Source organism: Oncorhynchus gorbuscha, linkage group LG02 (genome assembly GCF_021184085.1).
Source record: "Oncorhynchus gorbuscha isolate QuinsamMale2020 ecotype Even-year linkage group LG02, OgorEven_v1.0, whole genome shotgun sequence".
NCBI classification, from domain to species: Eukaryota; Metazoa; Chordata; class Actinopteri; order Salmoniformes; family Salmonidae; genus Oncorhynchus; species Oncorhynchus gorbuscha.
The window spans coordinates 15,217,743-15,235,198 of record NC_060174.1 but is presented as its reverse complement, the minus strand read 5'-3'; the positions used below and the strand labels follow the sequence as shown (position 1 = coordinate 15,235,198).

Here is a 17,456-nt window from a genome sequence, read left to right as displayed (position 1 = left end):
TTAGGAAAACACCCTGAATATTGAAAACAAACATCATAATGTTGTCATCAAGAGTCACATATATGTATTTTCCAAGCTACAGAACACAATGTTACATACTGCAGGATTTTAAAGAACCAAAGAGTTTGGTCTGCCTGATGTTTTCATTTTTGCCATGGTATTGTCACCGCCCTAGGAGCCATTATCTGAAAACAATATGAAAAGGAAAAAGAGAGAACTTGAGAAATAGAGAAAGAAATACTGCTGATGAAAGAGCTTTCACCTGAAAAAGAATATGCCATAGAAGCTTGTCCATGTGTGTGTGAGAGAGAGAGCGAGAGAGAAAGCAAGAGAGAAAGCAAGAGAGAAAGCAAGAGAGAAAGCGATAGCGAGAGAGAAAGCGAGAGAGAAAGCGAGAGAGAGAGAGAGAGAGAGCGATAGCGAGAGAGAAAGCGAGAGAAAGCGCGCGAGAGAGAGAGAGAGAGAGCGAGAGCTGATGAGTAGCCCAACTGTCTCTCGAAGGTGTGAAGTGACTTGCAAAATTGACCTGCAGAGAAAGAGCAAGAGCCAAAAAACAAAACCACACAAAGCTTCCATACAACCCTACAGTTTTGATTTCAGATGACAACATAATATGGAACCTTTTGGAAAAGAAGGCACAAGGTTTCCCCCTCCAGCCCACTCTCCCCCGTCCTCTTCTTCCCCCAACACACTCATTCTTCCCCTCGCACGTTCAGTCATATCTGACCACAGACAGCCTTGAAAGCGGCAGAAGATGACACTATTTCACCCTCACTTTTTCCATTGAAGTTGTATATAGGCCATCAGCATTCCCCTTTATGACTATTAACAGGCCCATAAAACACAGCGAATGATAGCCCTCTAATGTCTCTCACTAAAACCAATGATCATTTCAACATTATCCACACTAATTTCGCCATCTCTGAAGTAGCTTCCTATCTAGCCATTTATCCATGAGCCATACGAAATGTATTTCCAATGCTTAAACATATGAAATTATATTTCTTATGCTAAAATATGCCGTTGATATATCCCAAATCTAAAATATGCCATACAAGATATATTCCCAAAGTTAAAAGTATGTGGACACCTGCTCCTCGAACATCTCATTCCAAAATCATGGGCATTAATTAATCGTGGGCACCGATCTCAACAAACTATTTCTGTATGGACATTCCTTTGTGTTCGGGGGCATTGTCATGCTGAAACTGGAAAGGGCCTTCCCCAAACTGTGTGTGAGACGAGCACAAAGTTGGAAGCACCGAATCGTCTACAATGTCATTGTATGCTGTAGCGTAAAAATTTCCCTTCACTGGAACTAAGGGGCCTAGCCTGAACCATGAAAACAGCCCCAGACCATTATTCCTCCGCCACCAAACTTTACAGTTGGCATTATGCATTGGGGCAGGTAGTGTTCTCCCGACATCCGCCAAACCAGATTCGTCTGTCGGACTGCCAGATGGTGAAGCGTGATTCATCACTCCAGAGAACACATTCCCACTGCTCCAAAGTCCAATGGTGGCGAGCTTTACATCACTCCAGCCGACGCTTGGCATTGCATATGGTGATCTTAGGCTTGTGTGTGGCTGCTCGGCCATGGAAACCCATTTCAGGAAGCTCCCAACAAACAGTTATTGTGCTGACAACGCTTCCAGAGGCAGCTTGGAACACGGTAGTGAGAGTGTTGCAACCCGAGGACAGACGATTTTTAAGTGCTATGCGCTTCCGCACTCGGCGGTCCCATTCTATGAGCTTGTGTTACCTACCTCTTCGCAGCTGAGCCTTTGTTGCTCCTAGACGTTTCCAATTCACAACAACAGCACTTACAGTTGACTGGGGAAGCTCTAGCAGGGAAGAACATTTGACAAACTGACCTTTTGGAAAGGTGGCATCCAATGAGACCATTCTCAAGACCATTCTACTGCCAATGTTTGTCTATGGAGATTGCACGGCTGCATGCACGATTTTATACACCTGTCAGCAACGGGGTGTGGTTGAAATAGCCAAATCCACTCATTTGAAAGTGTGTCCAATTTGGGCAAGTCGGTTAGGACATTACTTTGTCCATGGCACAATACATTTTTCCAACAATTGTTTACAGACAGATTATTTCACTTATAATTCACTGTATCACAATTCCAGCGGGTCAGAAGTTTAAATACACTAAGTCGACTGCGCCTTGAAACAGCTTGGAAAATTCCAGAAAAGTATGTCATGGCTTTAGAAGCTTCTGATAAGCTAATTGACATAATTTGAGTCAAGTTCTTGAGTCAAGTACCTGTAGATGAATTTCATGGCCTACCTTCAAACTCAGTGCCTCTTTTCTTGACATCACGGGAAAATCAATAGAAATCAGCCAAAAATGTTATAGACCTCCACAAGTCTGGTTTATCATGAGGAACAACGTTAATCTGTACAATCTGTACAAACAATATTACGCAAGTATAATAATAATAATATATGCCATTTAGCAGACGCTTTTATCCAAAGCGACTTACAGTCATGTGTGCATACATTCTACGTATGGGTGGTCCCGGGGATCGAACCCACTACCCTGGCGTTACAAGCGCCATGCTCTACCAACTGAGCTACAGAAGGACCACAGTATAAATACCATGGGACCACGCAGCCGTCATACAGCTCAGGAAGGAGACGTGATCCGTCTCCTAGCGATGAACATACTTTGGTGCAAAAAGTGCAAATCAATCCCAGAACAACAGCAAAGGATCTTGTGAAGATGAAAGGCCGCTTAGCAAGGAAGAAGCCACTGCTCCAAAACCACCATAAAAATAGACAGACTACGGTTTGCAACTGCACGTGGCGTCAAAGATTGTACTTTTTGGAAAAATGTCCTCTGCTCTGATGAAACAAAAATAGAACTGTTTGGCCATAATGACCATTGTTATGTTTGGAGGAAAAAGGGGGAGGCTTGCAAGCCAAAGAACCCCATCCCAATCGTGAAGCACGGGGGTGGCAGCATCATGTTGTGAGGGTGCTTTGCTGCAGGAGGGACTGGTGCGCTTCACAAAATAGATGGCTCATGAGGAAGGGAAATTATGTAGATATATTGAAGCAACATCTCAAGACATCAGTCAGGAAGTTAAAGCTTGGTCGCAAATGGGTCTTCCAAATGGACAATGACCCCAAGCATACTTCCAAGGTTGTGGCAAAATGGCGTAAGGACAACAAAGTCAAGGTATTGGAGTGGCCATCACATAGCCCTGACATAAATCCTATAGAAAATTGTGGGCAGAACTGATAAGCGTGTACGAGCAAGGAGGCCTACAAACCTGACTCAGTTACACCAGCTCTGTCAGGAGGAATGGGCCAACATTCACCCAACTTATTGTGGGAAGCTTGTGGAAGGCTACCCGAAATGTTTGACCAAAGTTAAACAATTTAAAGGCAATGCGACCAATATAGTGGTCGCAATATATATACTAATATAGTGTATGTAAACTCCTGACCCACTGGGAACTAAGTTTAAATGTATTTGGCTAAGGTGTATGTAAACTTCCGACTTCAACTGTACAGTGTATATTGGAGGCAGTGACAGCTGGGGACTATGTAGAGCAATGAGAACCAAAACAGACTGTCTAAATTCTAAATGGCACCCTATGACCTAAGTAATGTACTAATGGACAAAAGTATTGCATTATATAAGGAATAGGGTTCTATTTGAGACATAGCCTAAGTATAAGCTAACCTTGAGCCACTGTTAGAATATGCCAGTGTTCATGAGGCTCAGCTCTCCAGTGATAACCTATGTACAGTCACTCCTTTCTAGTACAACAGCCAGCTATAACCCACAGGCACACAACAGTTAGATATTACAGTACAATGTTATACATTCCTGTTCAATACTAGACCCTCACACAATACACAGTTAAGGCACGTGCGTATGTATGCACAGTGCCCACGTGTAAGAAAGATCACATTATCGCTCATATAGACATAACAAAAAACATGTGTCAATGTTGGGGTCAATTGCAATTCAATAAATCCATTGCAACTCAATTCAGTGTTGAAAATGGTTCTTGATTTGAATTTCAATGTGTGATGATGACCTAATGTGAGAAGTAGCCATAGAACTGAGCCCAGCTGATAGGAAATGCATGTTGTGAATCTGAGGCAAGCACAGTGTTCTCGACGAGACCTGACAGACTGTGCACAGGGGGAATATTGGCTAGCTCTGTGGCATAATGGTGCCTGCCTTACCCGGCTGAAAGAATTGGAATATTGAAATGACTGCACTTACCTAAGGATTCAAAACAGCCATTTCAGGAAAAATTGGGTCGTGATTTGACTTCGATGACCAACCTCAAACATACACACAAGCATGCATGCTGGGTGAAGAGTAATCCATCTTTAATATAAACAAACTGACAGTTGTAATTTCATTAGTATCCTGAGGGTAAGCTGACTGGAGAGGGGGGAAAGATTTTCATAAGAACACACTGACAACCACTGAACTATAACTACAACGTGAATACTAATGTATTTCAGTGTGTCAACGCACACGCTACAATCTACAAGACAGCAGGAAGGATAGTTCTCAGGCAGTAAAATAGTGCATGAACAGAGTTGAGTTGACAAAGTAGCCAGGACTGAGGGACAGACCTACCACAGGTTTGGGAGGCTTGGAGAGGGCCACCAGGCTAGCCAGGATATCCTCCTCACAGATCTGATTGATGACGTGGGCATCATACGCCACCGTGATAGAGATCTCTTCCATCATCTTGGCACAGGGCAGTCAATTCCACAGGTGGATGAAGTGGAAAAGAGTAAAGGGGTGGAAGAGAGGAGTCAACAGGTCTATCAGAGAGCCTGAGGAGTGACTGGCCTCTTTCACAGTCACTCAAGGTACAAGCCACGCCCCTAAGGAAGGGTGTGATGGAGAGAGAGAGGGAGGAGCCCTGCAGAACAACACACCTGTTGTATTTCTCTCTCCCTCTGATGCTTGGTGTTCTCAAGCGTATTGTGAGGAGGATAGTGTGTCTTTCGTTCCCCCTCTTCCTCAGAACTGCCAGGCTGGTATTCCTCCTCCTCCTTTCTTCATTTCCTCCATTTGTTTGTCCTCCAATCCGTGGCGTATTTCCAGCTCCTCTTGGGTTGCACTCCCGGTATTATTTTCCACTCCCTTCGGTCTGAGTAAGATGAAGTTTGGTTTAGACACACTCGGAGATGGCTACTGTGTGTTTCAGTATGTGTGAGGAAGTGTTGGAGCTGTCAGACAAACCACAATGACTCGATGTGTTAACTGCCCCCGCAGTCTGCATACGTCACACACTGCGTGTCCTCCCCCAAAAAGTTTCAAAACGAAACAATGTGAACAAAAATTTAAAAACTACTGCAGACACAGCGCGTCTGATGTTTGAATTCAAGGTGACACAAAACAACTAAACCACACAGCTGTCTGTAGCGCTGCCTGCAGCCTGACTTATCAGGACCCCACCGTGGTAAGCTTTAGCGTTAGCTTCAGTAGTTCCTGCTGAGACTCTGCCCAGTTCTCTTAGGAGATGTCCCTGGTGGGGAAAGGCACTGTACACAACATTCTCATCCTTTATTCCTTCTTCCCTTCCTTCTCTCAAGGGAGTAGCGTCTAAGAAACAGCAACCACTCCCTCTCTCTTGCTCTCTGTCTCCACTTCTTCTAAATGGTGAAACTGCTGAGCATGAAACGTCTCCCAGAGGGCTGTCAAAGGCAGGCAGAATAAATCATATTAATCAATCAAATCATGCCCCTTCGGTAGACATCCCAATTTGTTTTTTAAATGGATTTAAATCCTATATGTTCCAAGGCGTCGATAAATCTAATTTTTGTCCTGGAAATGTCTCAAAGTCTCCTCAACATTGTTATTGGGGTGTTTAAGTGCTGTGAAATGTAAATCATTTCCCCATAATCCGGGGGGGTTAGTCGCTGAAAGCTTAGCATTGCTCCCCAACTAGCAGGTGCCAGTGAATTCTTGTACTCGACTAAGCTGCTTAGGAGTCAAGTTGATCTGCTTCAGAAAAAAAATAGAAAAAAAATGTAAGGACAATATAAATTGAGCAGGCTGGCTTATATTTCCTTCCTTGGCACTCATGAACATATGAGGTATATCGTCAACTGATTAAATTCTGCACTTGTCCATGGGGAAGTATAGTTCCATTGACAGGGTATGATGGTTGTAGTTGCCAGTAGACACTGTGCTTCATTCCTTCTAACGACACCAAGTTCTGTGATGCGAGTATCTCTCGGACTCCGTGAGATTTGTCTCCTGAGAGAAGGGAACACACATGCACACACATCTTCCACAAAAAGATGTGAAAAAAGGTTTTTAAAAGGACAAGATGCAAAAATAGAGTGGCTAATTCTGGAGACTAGGCTCTTCTCTGTCAAAACACCTCAGGCACAATGTCACTTCAGAGGACATTGAAGAGAGAATTGAAATCCCAAGATGAGAGAGCTGCTGCTGTTGCCCAATCAGGCAATTCATATGAGTGGTGGGGTCCTGTAACACACACACGGTTGTGCCATTCTGGTGTGTGCCATTCTGGTGTGTGTGTGTGTGTGTGTGTGTGTGTGTGTGTGTGTGTGTGTGTGTGTGTGTGTGTGTGTGTGTGTGTGTGTGTGTGTGTGTGTGTGTGTGTGTGTGTGTGTGTGTGTGTGTGTGTGTGTGTGTGTGTGTCTTCTGGGAGGTCAATGGGGGTCGATGTGCTGACGCTACTTCTTGTATGGTCCTCCCTTGAGTGAGGAGGGGGAAGGGAGAGAGTGGTTGATAACAGTTTAACAATTTCTCCCTACACTAGGTCAGAGTCAAGGCAGTTGCTTGGATGCCCCAGAGCATGAAAGTCCCTCGTATTATACAGCAGTTCCTAGGCCAGTTAGTCAGATATTCAGAAGGTTGCTATTACACGTTAAGCTCCCAAGAGACTCGATGGCCACCACAGTCACCGTCAAGACCTTATTTTAGCCGCAAGTCGATTTGATTTCCTCCGAGTGGTTAAAGCTAAACAAACAGCCATGCAGGCTCAGAGTACAGCCATGCAGGCTCAGAGTAGACTGGTTCCATCTGTCTCTTCAGTCCCACTGCAGAGTTTGTCTCCAGCCAAAGGTGATTCTCTCTCTCAATTTCAATTTAAGGGCTTTATTGGCATGGGAAACGTATGTCAACTAGATAATAAACAAAAGTGAACAATAAAAATGGAACAGTAAACAGACTCACAGAAGTTCCAAAAGAATAAAGACATGTCAAATGTCATGATGTGCAAATAGTTCAATTACAAAAGGGAAAATAAACAAATATGGGTTGTATTTACAATGGTGTTCATTCTTCACTGGTTGCCCTTTTCTTGCGGCAACAGGTCACACATCTTGCTGCTGTGATGGCACACTGTGGTATTTCACCCAGTAGATACGGGAGTTTATCAAAATTAGGTTTGTTTTCAAATTCTTTGTGGGTCTGTGTAATCTGAGGGAAATATGTGTCTCTAATATGGTCATACATTGGACAGGAGGTTAGGAAGTGCAGCTCAGTTTCCACCTCATTTTGTGGGCAGTGTGCACATAGCCTGTCTTATCTTGAGAGCCAGATCTGCCTACAGCGGCCTTTCTCAATAGCAAGGCTATGCTCACGGAGTCTCTCTCTCTCTACCAGATAAAGTGTCTCTCTCTAAACACTGGAGTAGATCCAGAATGCACAGCTGCTAGTAGAAAAAGACAGATTAGAAGTTTTCCTCCATTTCCTTGTCATATTGCTGCTGACTCACTGTGTGGTAGACAGACCATGAATGCACCTGTTCAGCTCACCTTGTCCACTGAAGTCAATGCAAGGCCCACCTACCCGCTCTAGCATTCTCTCTCCTCTCTCTCATGGTCCTAAAGCCTGCCTCTCTCAGTTATTCCTCTATCTGACGATGTGTACACTTCGGTGTAAACAGCAAATACATTTCTCCATGAAAAATGACTCAGAAGATCGCACACTGGCATATAACACCACAGTACTGCAAGTGCAGTGTGTGTTTGCACATGCACGAGCACAATTGTTTTACATCATGACAGTACGTGATAAGGTGGAGTAATATTACTCAAACATTTAGCAGATCATTTTCTTCCAGAAGCTTTTAAAGACAAGCTTGTACGAGGCAATAATTACATAATAACGTACGCAGAGTGTCTACACTCAGGATATCCTGTCATTAGACATACACAGGGGAGAGGTGGAGGGAGAGAGAGATGCATACCGAGAGCAGGGATGGGTGCGGAAGGAGAGAATTATCTCTTCCATCGCGCTCTTCTTCCTTCCTGTAAAACTAGAAGGGCTCCCTGCTTTGCCACCGAGACACAGTTGGAAAGCAAGCGCTAAACACACACATACCAGCACCCACACGCACAAACATACGAGCGCACACACACCCACACAAACAAACATACAAGCACACACACACACGAGCGCACACACACACAAACACATACGAGCACAGACACATACGATCACACACACAAACATACGAGCACACACACAAACATACGAGCACACACACACACAAACATACGAGCACACACACACACACACAAACATACGAGCGCACTCAAACATACGCGTGGACAAACATACAAGCACACACACACACAAACATTCGAGCACACACAAACAAACAGACATACGAGCACACACACACACGAGCACACAAACAAACACACATGAGCACAGACACATACGATCACACACACAAACATACGAGCACACAAACATACGAGCACACACACACACACACACACACACACACACACACACACACACACACACATTTGGGAACACACACACACACACACACACACACACACACACACACACACACACACACACACACACACACACACACACACACACACACACACACACACACGAGCACACACGAGCACACACACGAGCACACACACGAGCACACACACGAGCACACACACACACAAACATACGAGCACACACACACAAACATACGAGCACACACACACAAACATACGAGCACACACACACAAACATACGAGCACACACACACAAACATACGAGCACACGACATACACAGAGACGGGAGCTGCTCCGCTGCCATCTTTGTGTATGTGTGTGTGTGTGTGTGTGTGTGTGTGTGTGTGTGTGTGTGTGTGTGTGTGTGTGTGTGTGTGTGTGTGTGTGTGTGTGTGTGTGTGTGTTGTGTGTGTGTGTGTGTGTGCTCGTATGTTTGTGTGTGTGTGCTCGTATGTTTGTGTGTGTGTGTGTGTGTGTGCTCGTGTGTGTGTGTGTGTGTGTGTGTGTGTGTGTGTGTGTGTGTGTGTGTGTGTGTGTGTGTGTGTGTGTGTGTGTGTGTGTGTGTGTGTGTGTGTGTGTGTGTGTGTGTGTGTGTGTGTGTGTGTGTGTGTGTGTGTGTGTGTGCACTTAGGCCACTTCTTCTGACCTCAGCACATTCCCCAAATACCTCAGCTCATTACATTCTCCTTGTGGGAGGTGGTAGGAGGTACAGTGAACATCTAGAACCACACACTGACAGGCTGTGGATGTGGTGTGCTATTCCACATAGAAGATATTGAGAGAAGGAAATACAGTTGAAGTCGGAAGTTTACATACACTTAGGTTGGAGTCATTAAAACTCATTTTTCAACCACTCCACAAATGTCTTGTAAACAAACTACAGTTTTGGCAAGTCGGTTAGAACATCTACTTTGTGCATGACACAAGTAATTTATAAACAATAGTTTCCAGACAGATTATTTCACTTAAAATTCATTGTATCACAATTTCAGTGGGTCAGAACTTTACATACACTAAGTTGACTGTGCCTTTAAACAGCTTGAAAATGTTCAGAAAATGATGTCATGGCTTTAGAAGCTTCTGATAGGCTAGTTGACATAATTTGAGTCAATTGGAGGTGTACCTGTGGATGTATTTCAAGGTCTACCTTCAAACTCAGTGCCTCTTTGCTTGACATCATGGGAAAATTAAAAGAAATCAGCCAAGACCTCAGAAAAAACTGTAGACCTCCACAAGTCTGGTTCATCCTTGGGAGCAATTTCCAAACGCCTGAAGGTAAATCAATCCCAGAACAACAGCAAATGACCTTGTGAAGAGAAGGAGGAAACAGGTACAAAAGTATCTATAGCCACAGTAAAACGAGTCCTATAACGACATAACCTGAAATGCTGCTCAGCAAGGAAAACCGCCATAAAAAAGCCAGTCTACGGTTTGCACCTGCACGTGGGGACAAAGATCATACTTTTTGGAGAAATGTCCTCTGGTCTGAAGAAATAAAAATAGAACTGTTTGGCCATAATGACCCATTGTTATGTTTGGAGGAAAAAGGGGGAGGCTTGCAAGCCAAAGAACACCATCCAAACCGTGAAGCACAGGGGTGGCAGCATCATGTTGTGGGGGTCCTTTGCTGCAGGAGGGACTGGTGCACTTCACAAAATAGATGGCTTCATGAGGAAGGGAAATTATGTGGATATATTGAAGCAACATCTCAAGACATCAGTCAGGAAGTTAAAGCTTAGTCACAAATGGGTCTTCCAAATGGACAATGACCCCAAGCATACTTCCAGAGTTGTGGCAAATGGCTTAAGGACAACAAAGTCAAGGTATTGAGTGGTCATCACAAAGCTCTGACCTCAATCCCATAGAAAATTTGTGGGCAGAACTGAAAAAGCTTGTACGAGCAAGGAGGCCTACAAACCTGACTCAGTTACACCAGCTCTGTCAGGAGGAATGGGTCAAACTTCACCCAACTTATTGTGAGAAGCTTGTGGAAGGCTACCTGAAACGTTTGACCCAAGTTAAACAATTTAAAGGCAATGCTACCAAATACTAATTGAGTGCATGTAAACTTCTGACCCACTGGGAATATGATGAAATAAATAAAAGCAGAACTAAATCAATCTCTCAACTATTATTCGGACATTTCACATTCTTAAAATAAAGTGGTGATCCTAACTGACCTAAGACAGGGAATATTTACTAGGATAAAATGTCAGGAATTGTGGGAAACTGGGTTTAATTGTATTTGGCTAAAGTGTATGTAAACTTCCGACTTCAACTGTATGTTTACAAGGAAATATCAAGTTTACAGTTGTCATGTGCACTAGTACAATGAAATGACTTTCCTGCTTGCTCTTTCCCAACAATATCAGTAGTACTATAAAACAAAGTCAAGTAGAACAAAAACACATGACAAATACTTGACTTTTTAAAAAGTATTATAATACTACTGATAAGATGAACGCGAGAAAGTAAGTAAGCTAAATACAGGGTCAGTGCCAATACCATATTTACAATGTGCAGCGACACTGGAGTGGTAAGGGTAAATATCCTCATAACCTGTTAGGTAGACTATGGCAAACCTGGCTTAGAAGTGATGTAGGCAATTCAACTAGACTGACACTTTCACATCTCTGAAAATAAAACTGGACTTCGCCCAGTCGGAAGCATAAGCTCCCTTTTGGACCAGTGGTCAGTGCAGTGTGTAAAACAAGGGGAACAGAAAACAGAGAATAATGGTTCCTACCTTGATGTTACAGGCCTGTTCCATGAGCCTACGGGCGTTTTCTGCAGCCCTGTAGCGTTTGGGCAGCTGGACCCGGAAGAACTTCAGAGCCCCCTCAAAGTCGGTCTGAAGTAGGTCCTCCTTGGACGTCTGAGGAGAAAGACGACAAGCTCAGCCAATAGACTGGAATACGACAGAGACAGAAAACATGACACTAGAACATCCATCTTTGTTTAGTAAAGTTGGAAAGATCATAGTAATCAACTGTAATTGGAAATGATTTGATTAGTTATTTTCCTGTATTTTATTTACTGTTGATATGAATTTATATGTAATAAACATGATCATATGTGAGGGAAGACTGTGAGGGAAGACAGATGCTTTACCTTGAGGGAAGGGAAACAGGAGTTAACCATTAATAAAAGTAGTTTTAGTTTAGTGAACATATTGTTGGAGACTAAGCAGTGATGCTTTACCTTGGACCGGTTTGACTGCCAGCATCTAACCAGTGTTGAATGTTATGGTTACAGTTTGACACCAGACTGAGTCGGGGGAACACTGATAATGTCTCAGTGACTTCTTACAAGCCTCGTGCAGGTGTTTACAGTACTGTCAGTGCTGTGTGATTAACAGAGTAGGGCCTCCTCCAAGGGGCCCGTTACACAGTTTCTCTGCTTCTGTTGTGACATTGTCTCCATGTTGCAACTTGAAATAAACCAGATTTATTTCCGACTGATTTGACGACTGCTCACCTGGAAGTTCCTTTACATTAAACATGAGTAATACTACTTGGATCCAAGATATCTGGTAGTGTCATTTCAAGTGAGACGGGTGGTTAAAACGGGAACCTTGTTAGCAGGTCTGAACGTAACAGCACCATACAATGACATAATGATTCACACAAAACACTAAATTAACAGCCCAAGCTATTGAACAATTCAACAATATAGCTACATTACAAAAGTATGTTGTTGGACAACAGTTGCCCTCGCAGGGTAAGATTGCCCATCCCTGGCCTAACGCCTATCCTGTCCTAGCCCCAGTCCTCATCTCAGTCCCTGCCCCAACCCCAGTCCCTATCCAGTCCATCTCTCACCGCAAGTAGCTTGGGGACGAAGAGGCGATGGCCCATCCCCAGGAGCCCCATCACCTTACAGACAGAGTCTGTCTCCCCAGCTTTCTCCTCCGCTGAACCCCCTTCCTCTGCCCCCCAGCTGCCCATCCGCAGTATCGCTGGTAGCTGGGTGGGCATGGCAGTGACTGGGGGTGATGGTTGGGTGGAGGGGGAATGGGAGGGAGAGAAAGACGGAGAGGAGAGAGGTTCCAGCTCTGGGGCCAGGGTGCAGAGAGGTTCCAGCTCTGGGGCCAGGGTGCAGAGAGGTTCCAGCTCTGGGGCCAGAGTGCAGAGAGGCTCCAGCTCTGGGGCCAGGGTGCAGAGAGGCTCCAGCTCTGGGGCCAGGGTGCAGAGAGGCTCCAGCTCTGGGGCCAGGGTGCAGAGAGGCTCCAGCTCTGGGGCCAGTGTGGCCAGGGTGCAGGGAGACTCCAGTTCTGGGGCCAGTGTGGCCAGGGTGCAGGGAGACTCCAGTTCTGTGGCCAGGGTGCAGGGAGACTCCAGTTCTGTGGCCAGGGTGGCCAGGGTGCAGGGAGACTCCAGTTCTGGGACCAGGGTGGCCAGGGTGCAGGGAGACTCCAGTTCTGTGGCCAGGGTGCAGGGAGACTCCAGTTCTGGGACCAGGGTGCAGGGTGACTCCAGTTCTGGGACCAGGGTGCAGGGAGACTCCAGTTCTGGGACCAGGGTGCAGGGAGACTCCAGTTCTGGGACCAGGGTGCAGGGAGACTCCAGTTCTGGGACCAGGGTGCAGGGAGACTCCAGTTCTGGGACCAGGGTGCAGGGAGACTCCAGTTCTGGGACCAGGGTGCAGGGAGACTCCAGTTCTGGGACCAGGGTGCAGGGAGACTCCAGTTCTGTGTCCAGGGTGGCCAGGGTGCAGGGAGACTCCAGTTCTGGGACCAGTGTGGCCAGGGTGCAGGGAGACTCCAGTTCTGTGGCCAGGGTGCAGGGAGACTCCAGTTCTGGGACCAGGGTGCAGGGAGACTCCAGTTCTGGGACCAGGGTGGTCAGGGAGACTCCAGCGTGCAGTCCCAGCTATGTCCACGCTAAGTCCAATATCGGACAATCCGACCAAGACTTCAGGTCAGGGTCCAGCAGAGATTTTTCTCTTATGCTGTTTGGCAATTCAAGCTAGGTCTTACGAATGGCAGCAGTGACCTTTTGGGGGAAAGAATAGGTCGATAGTTCCGCATCAGGTAGTGACACACACAACACAGTGAGGTATTGGATCAGAGCTTCTCTCGATAGACTGGCCAAGCCTGTCGTCCCCCAATAATACAAACTCAGCAGAAATACACCACAAATAGATCCACAGGTAGAGAGGATCCAGTGGGGTTGAGCACCAGAGAATCAGTGAGTTGGTTGGGTTCATTCAGTAAGCTCCGTTGTCAGAGAGCCGATATAGCCCCTCGACCTCGACACTATAGTCCCTTCATCACAACTGACCAGCGCAGTGGGCATAATGTAGATACGGTGAGGCAGAAAATACAGTGCAAGGATACTCATCTGCTTTTCTTAACAACAAATCCCAAAACAGGGGGGATGCCATTGCCTAGCAACAGACAGGCACGAGGCTAGACGGTTTAAGGAGATGATAGGTAATGAGTCTTCACCTTTTTATCCCCCTCCCGCCTTCAAAGAGCAAGCATCTCTCTTTTCACAACTGAGACCAAGGCTTAATAACAAGGACAAAAGACAGACTTCAATGGTCGTCTTTATCTCCAGCCTAGAGGTAACACTATAGACATATAGGTCAGGGCAGACTGAGTTTGCTTCAGAAAATCTGTCCACAAACATCCCTCCCTTCCAAATGCTGTAGTCCCTTCACGTCCGAAGCGGTCCTTTCTGATGTAACACACATCGGAAGCTGAGGGGAGGAAGAGACTGAAGTGATTCTGTCTATTAGCCACGCCGCCTTAGGCTGAAGCTGCTTCCATCCCAAACAGTGATGTCTTGGCGTTGTGTTAACAGCTGAATGGACTTTAAGGGCGATGGTGACTCAGAGTCCAAGAGAGGAAACAGATGTAGTGGTGGTAGAGATCAGGGAGAGGCAGAGTAGGGAGGCTCTGACAGGGAGCCTTAGCAGGACAAACAAGCTTGAGTGTGTGTGTGTCTCGGTCTCTGTCAGGAAATCCTTTACTCCCATAAAGGAGCATTGAAATTGCCAAGGCCCTCAGAAGCGGAGTTCAATAGGGAGAAACATCCACAAAGGCTTTAAAAAGGACTCCTGAATCTAATACCTCCAGCAGACTTCCATAAGGAAACACATCCAGAGTAGAAATCCTTCCAGTCAAGGTAAAGGTTTCCTTCCTTCCTCCTTTGCAGGAGGGTCCTTTGCTCTGTCAGATTCTGCTGGTCCAAAGCCTCGGCCAAACAGGGGAGCCACAGGTTTGGGTTTGGTCTGGCAACAGCTAGTGGAGGCATGTGGAGAGAACCACACCGGTTTTCCCACCTTCCTTTTCCTCCCTCTCCCTTCCCCTCTCGACCAGCTAAAGGGTCTGCGATGCTACTGGCTAACACAGCTTCTCTGATGCAGAGGTCTGGGCTGGGGCTGGGCGGAGGGAGAGAGAGCGAGTGAGAGAGGATGTGATTGAGATGCTGAGGCAGAGAGGTGCTAGAAGACAAGAGGAGAAGGAGAGGGGAAGGGTATGATAGAGGGGTCTGAGGGTTGATGCGCTCCCGGTAGACATCCCTGAAAAAAATGGAAGACCCCCCAGCTCCTTTTCTACACCTCAGCTAATGGCTAACTGCTAACAGCTAAAAGATGTTGGTGCTGCTGCCGTGCACTCCTAAAGGACTATGGTAGACCGGCAGGGGCGGGGAAGTGCACAGAGGGAGAGGGAGGCGGAGAGAGACTGAGGGATAGAAGGGGAGGGGAGAAGGAAGGAAGGGGAGAGAGATAGAGGGATAGAAGGGAGGGGGAAGAGGAAGGAGGAGAGACAGAGATAGAAGGGAGGGGGAGAGAGACAGAGGGATAGAAGGGAGGGGGAGAGAGACAGAGGGATAGAAGGGAGGGGAGAGAGACAGAGGGATAGAAGGGAGGGGGAGAGAGACAGAGGGATAGAATGGAGGGGGGAGAGAGACAGAGGGATAGAAGGGAGGGGGAGAGAGATCGAGGGATAGAAGGGAGGGGAAGAGGAAGGAGGAGAGAGACAGATGGATAGAAGGGAGGGGAGAGAGGAAGGAGGAGAGACAGAGGGATAGAGGGGAGGGGAGAGAGGAAGGAGGAGAGAGACAGAGGGATAGAAGGTAGGGGAGAGAGACGGAGGGATAGAAGGGAGGGGAGAGAGACAGAGGGATAGAAGGGAGGGGAGAGAGACAGATGGATAGAAGGTAGGGAGAGAGAGGAAGGAGGAGAGAGACAGAGGGATAGAAGGGAGGGGGAAGAGGAGGAGGAGAGACAGAGATAGAAGGGAGGGGGAGAGAGACAGAGGGATAGAAGGGGGGGGAGAGACAGGGGGATAGAAGGGAGGGGGAGAGAGACAGAGGGATAGAAGGGAGGGGAGAGAGACAGAGGGATAGAAGGGAGGGGGAGAGAGACAGAGGGATAGATGGGAGGGAGAGAGAGACAGAGGGATAGAAGGGAGGGAGAGAGACAGAGGGATAGAAGGGAGGGGAGAGAGACAGAGGAATAGAAGGGAGGGAGAGAGACAGAGGGATAGAAGGGAGGGGAGAGAGACAGAGGGATAGAAGGGAGGGGAGAGAGACAGAGGGATAGAAGGGAGGGGAGAGAGACAGAGGGATAGAAGGGAGGGGAGAGAGACAGAGGGATAGAAGGGAGGGGAGAGAGACAGAGGGATAGAAGGGAGGGGATAGAAGGAAGGAGGAGAGGAAGCCTTCAGGAGTAATGCCGTCATGCCTGACCAAATCGGGGACACACACACAACCAATATATGCTTCAATAGCATGAAAGTACTATTCTGTTGTAGCTGGAGGCTTTTTAAAATCTAACAATAGACAGTAATGGGTATCATCGGTGAAGAAACCGTGTGTAGAAACAAAGTACAGGTTCAAATAGAAAAGCCATCACCATAGCCCTCCCAGGAGCTGCTAGTTCACCTGGGTTCACCTCACACATGGCTTCTACACACTCGTTCGCGCTCATCTTTCTGATGACCCTGTGATCATCAGTGTAACCCATTTCCCTTCACAGTGACTCAACGTTGTTCAAAATAAAATGCAAGTGAATGACAATTTCTTCCACCGATTAGGAAGTTCAGGTTAAAGTCAAAATGTTATAATGCATTGGCCTACAATCTGAACTGCAAAGAATTCAGCACTTAATCACCAAATTTAACTGACATTTCTTTGAACCTAGGCCAAAGGATTTGTACAGCGCTGGGATTTTGTCTCAGCGCAGAACGGTAACAAATAGTTTGAGGTACAAGACTAATTGATTAGCCTGTTCATTTGTCAACAATAGCACTGCAATCACAGTATCTGATAGACTTGACATTTGTTGACCTGAAGTACACTATAATAGCACAGCCGCTATACTTGAGTTTTTAATTCAAATGTAATGACGTTGACAATATATATCAAATGTAAAAAAGAGGGCTTCAGAGTGGTTGTTATTGGACAACTCCAGGTGGTCCCTCCTCGTTTCAATATTCCCTCCTCGTTTCAATATTCCCTCCTCGTTTCAATATTCCCTCCTCGTTTCAATATTCCCTCCTCGTTTCAATGTATTCTATACCATAGTACAAGATACCCTCCGTTTCAAGATACTCTTTACCATAGGACAAGATACCCTCCGTTTCAAGATATTCTTTACCATAGGACAAGATACCCTCCGTTTCAAGATACTCTTTACCATAGGACAAGATACCCTC

The 17,456-nt window shown here is 46.2% G+C and overlaps 1 protein-coding gene across 4 annotated transcripts in view; it reads right to left on the bottom strand.

The window, feature by feature from the left end:
- Positions 1–17,456, bottom strand: part of LOC123997633 (rab GTPase-activating protein 1-like) — a 146,725-nt gene that overhangs the window by 21,037 nt on the left and 108,232 nt on the right. For 3 of the 4 annotated variants that reach the window (XM_046302070.1, XM_046302079.1, XM_046302088.1), the window contains one exon: positions 11,535–11,663. In XM_046302070.1, coding sequence (XP_046158026.1) covers positions 11,535–11,663 — 129 coding nt within the window. Of the gene's footprint in view, positions 1–4,624; positions 5,432–11,534; positions 11,664–17,456 lie in introns of those variants that run through there. The other variant, XM_046302095.1, reaches the window with a different exon arrangement.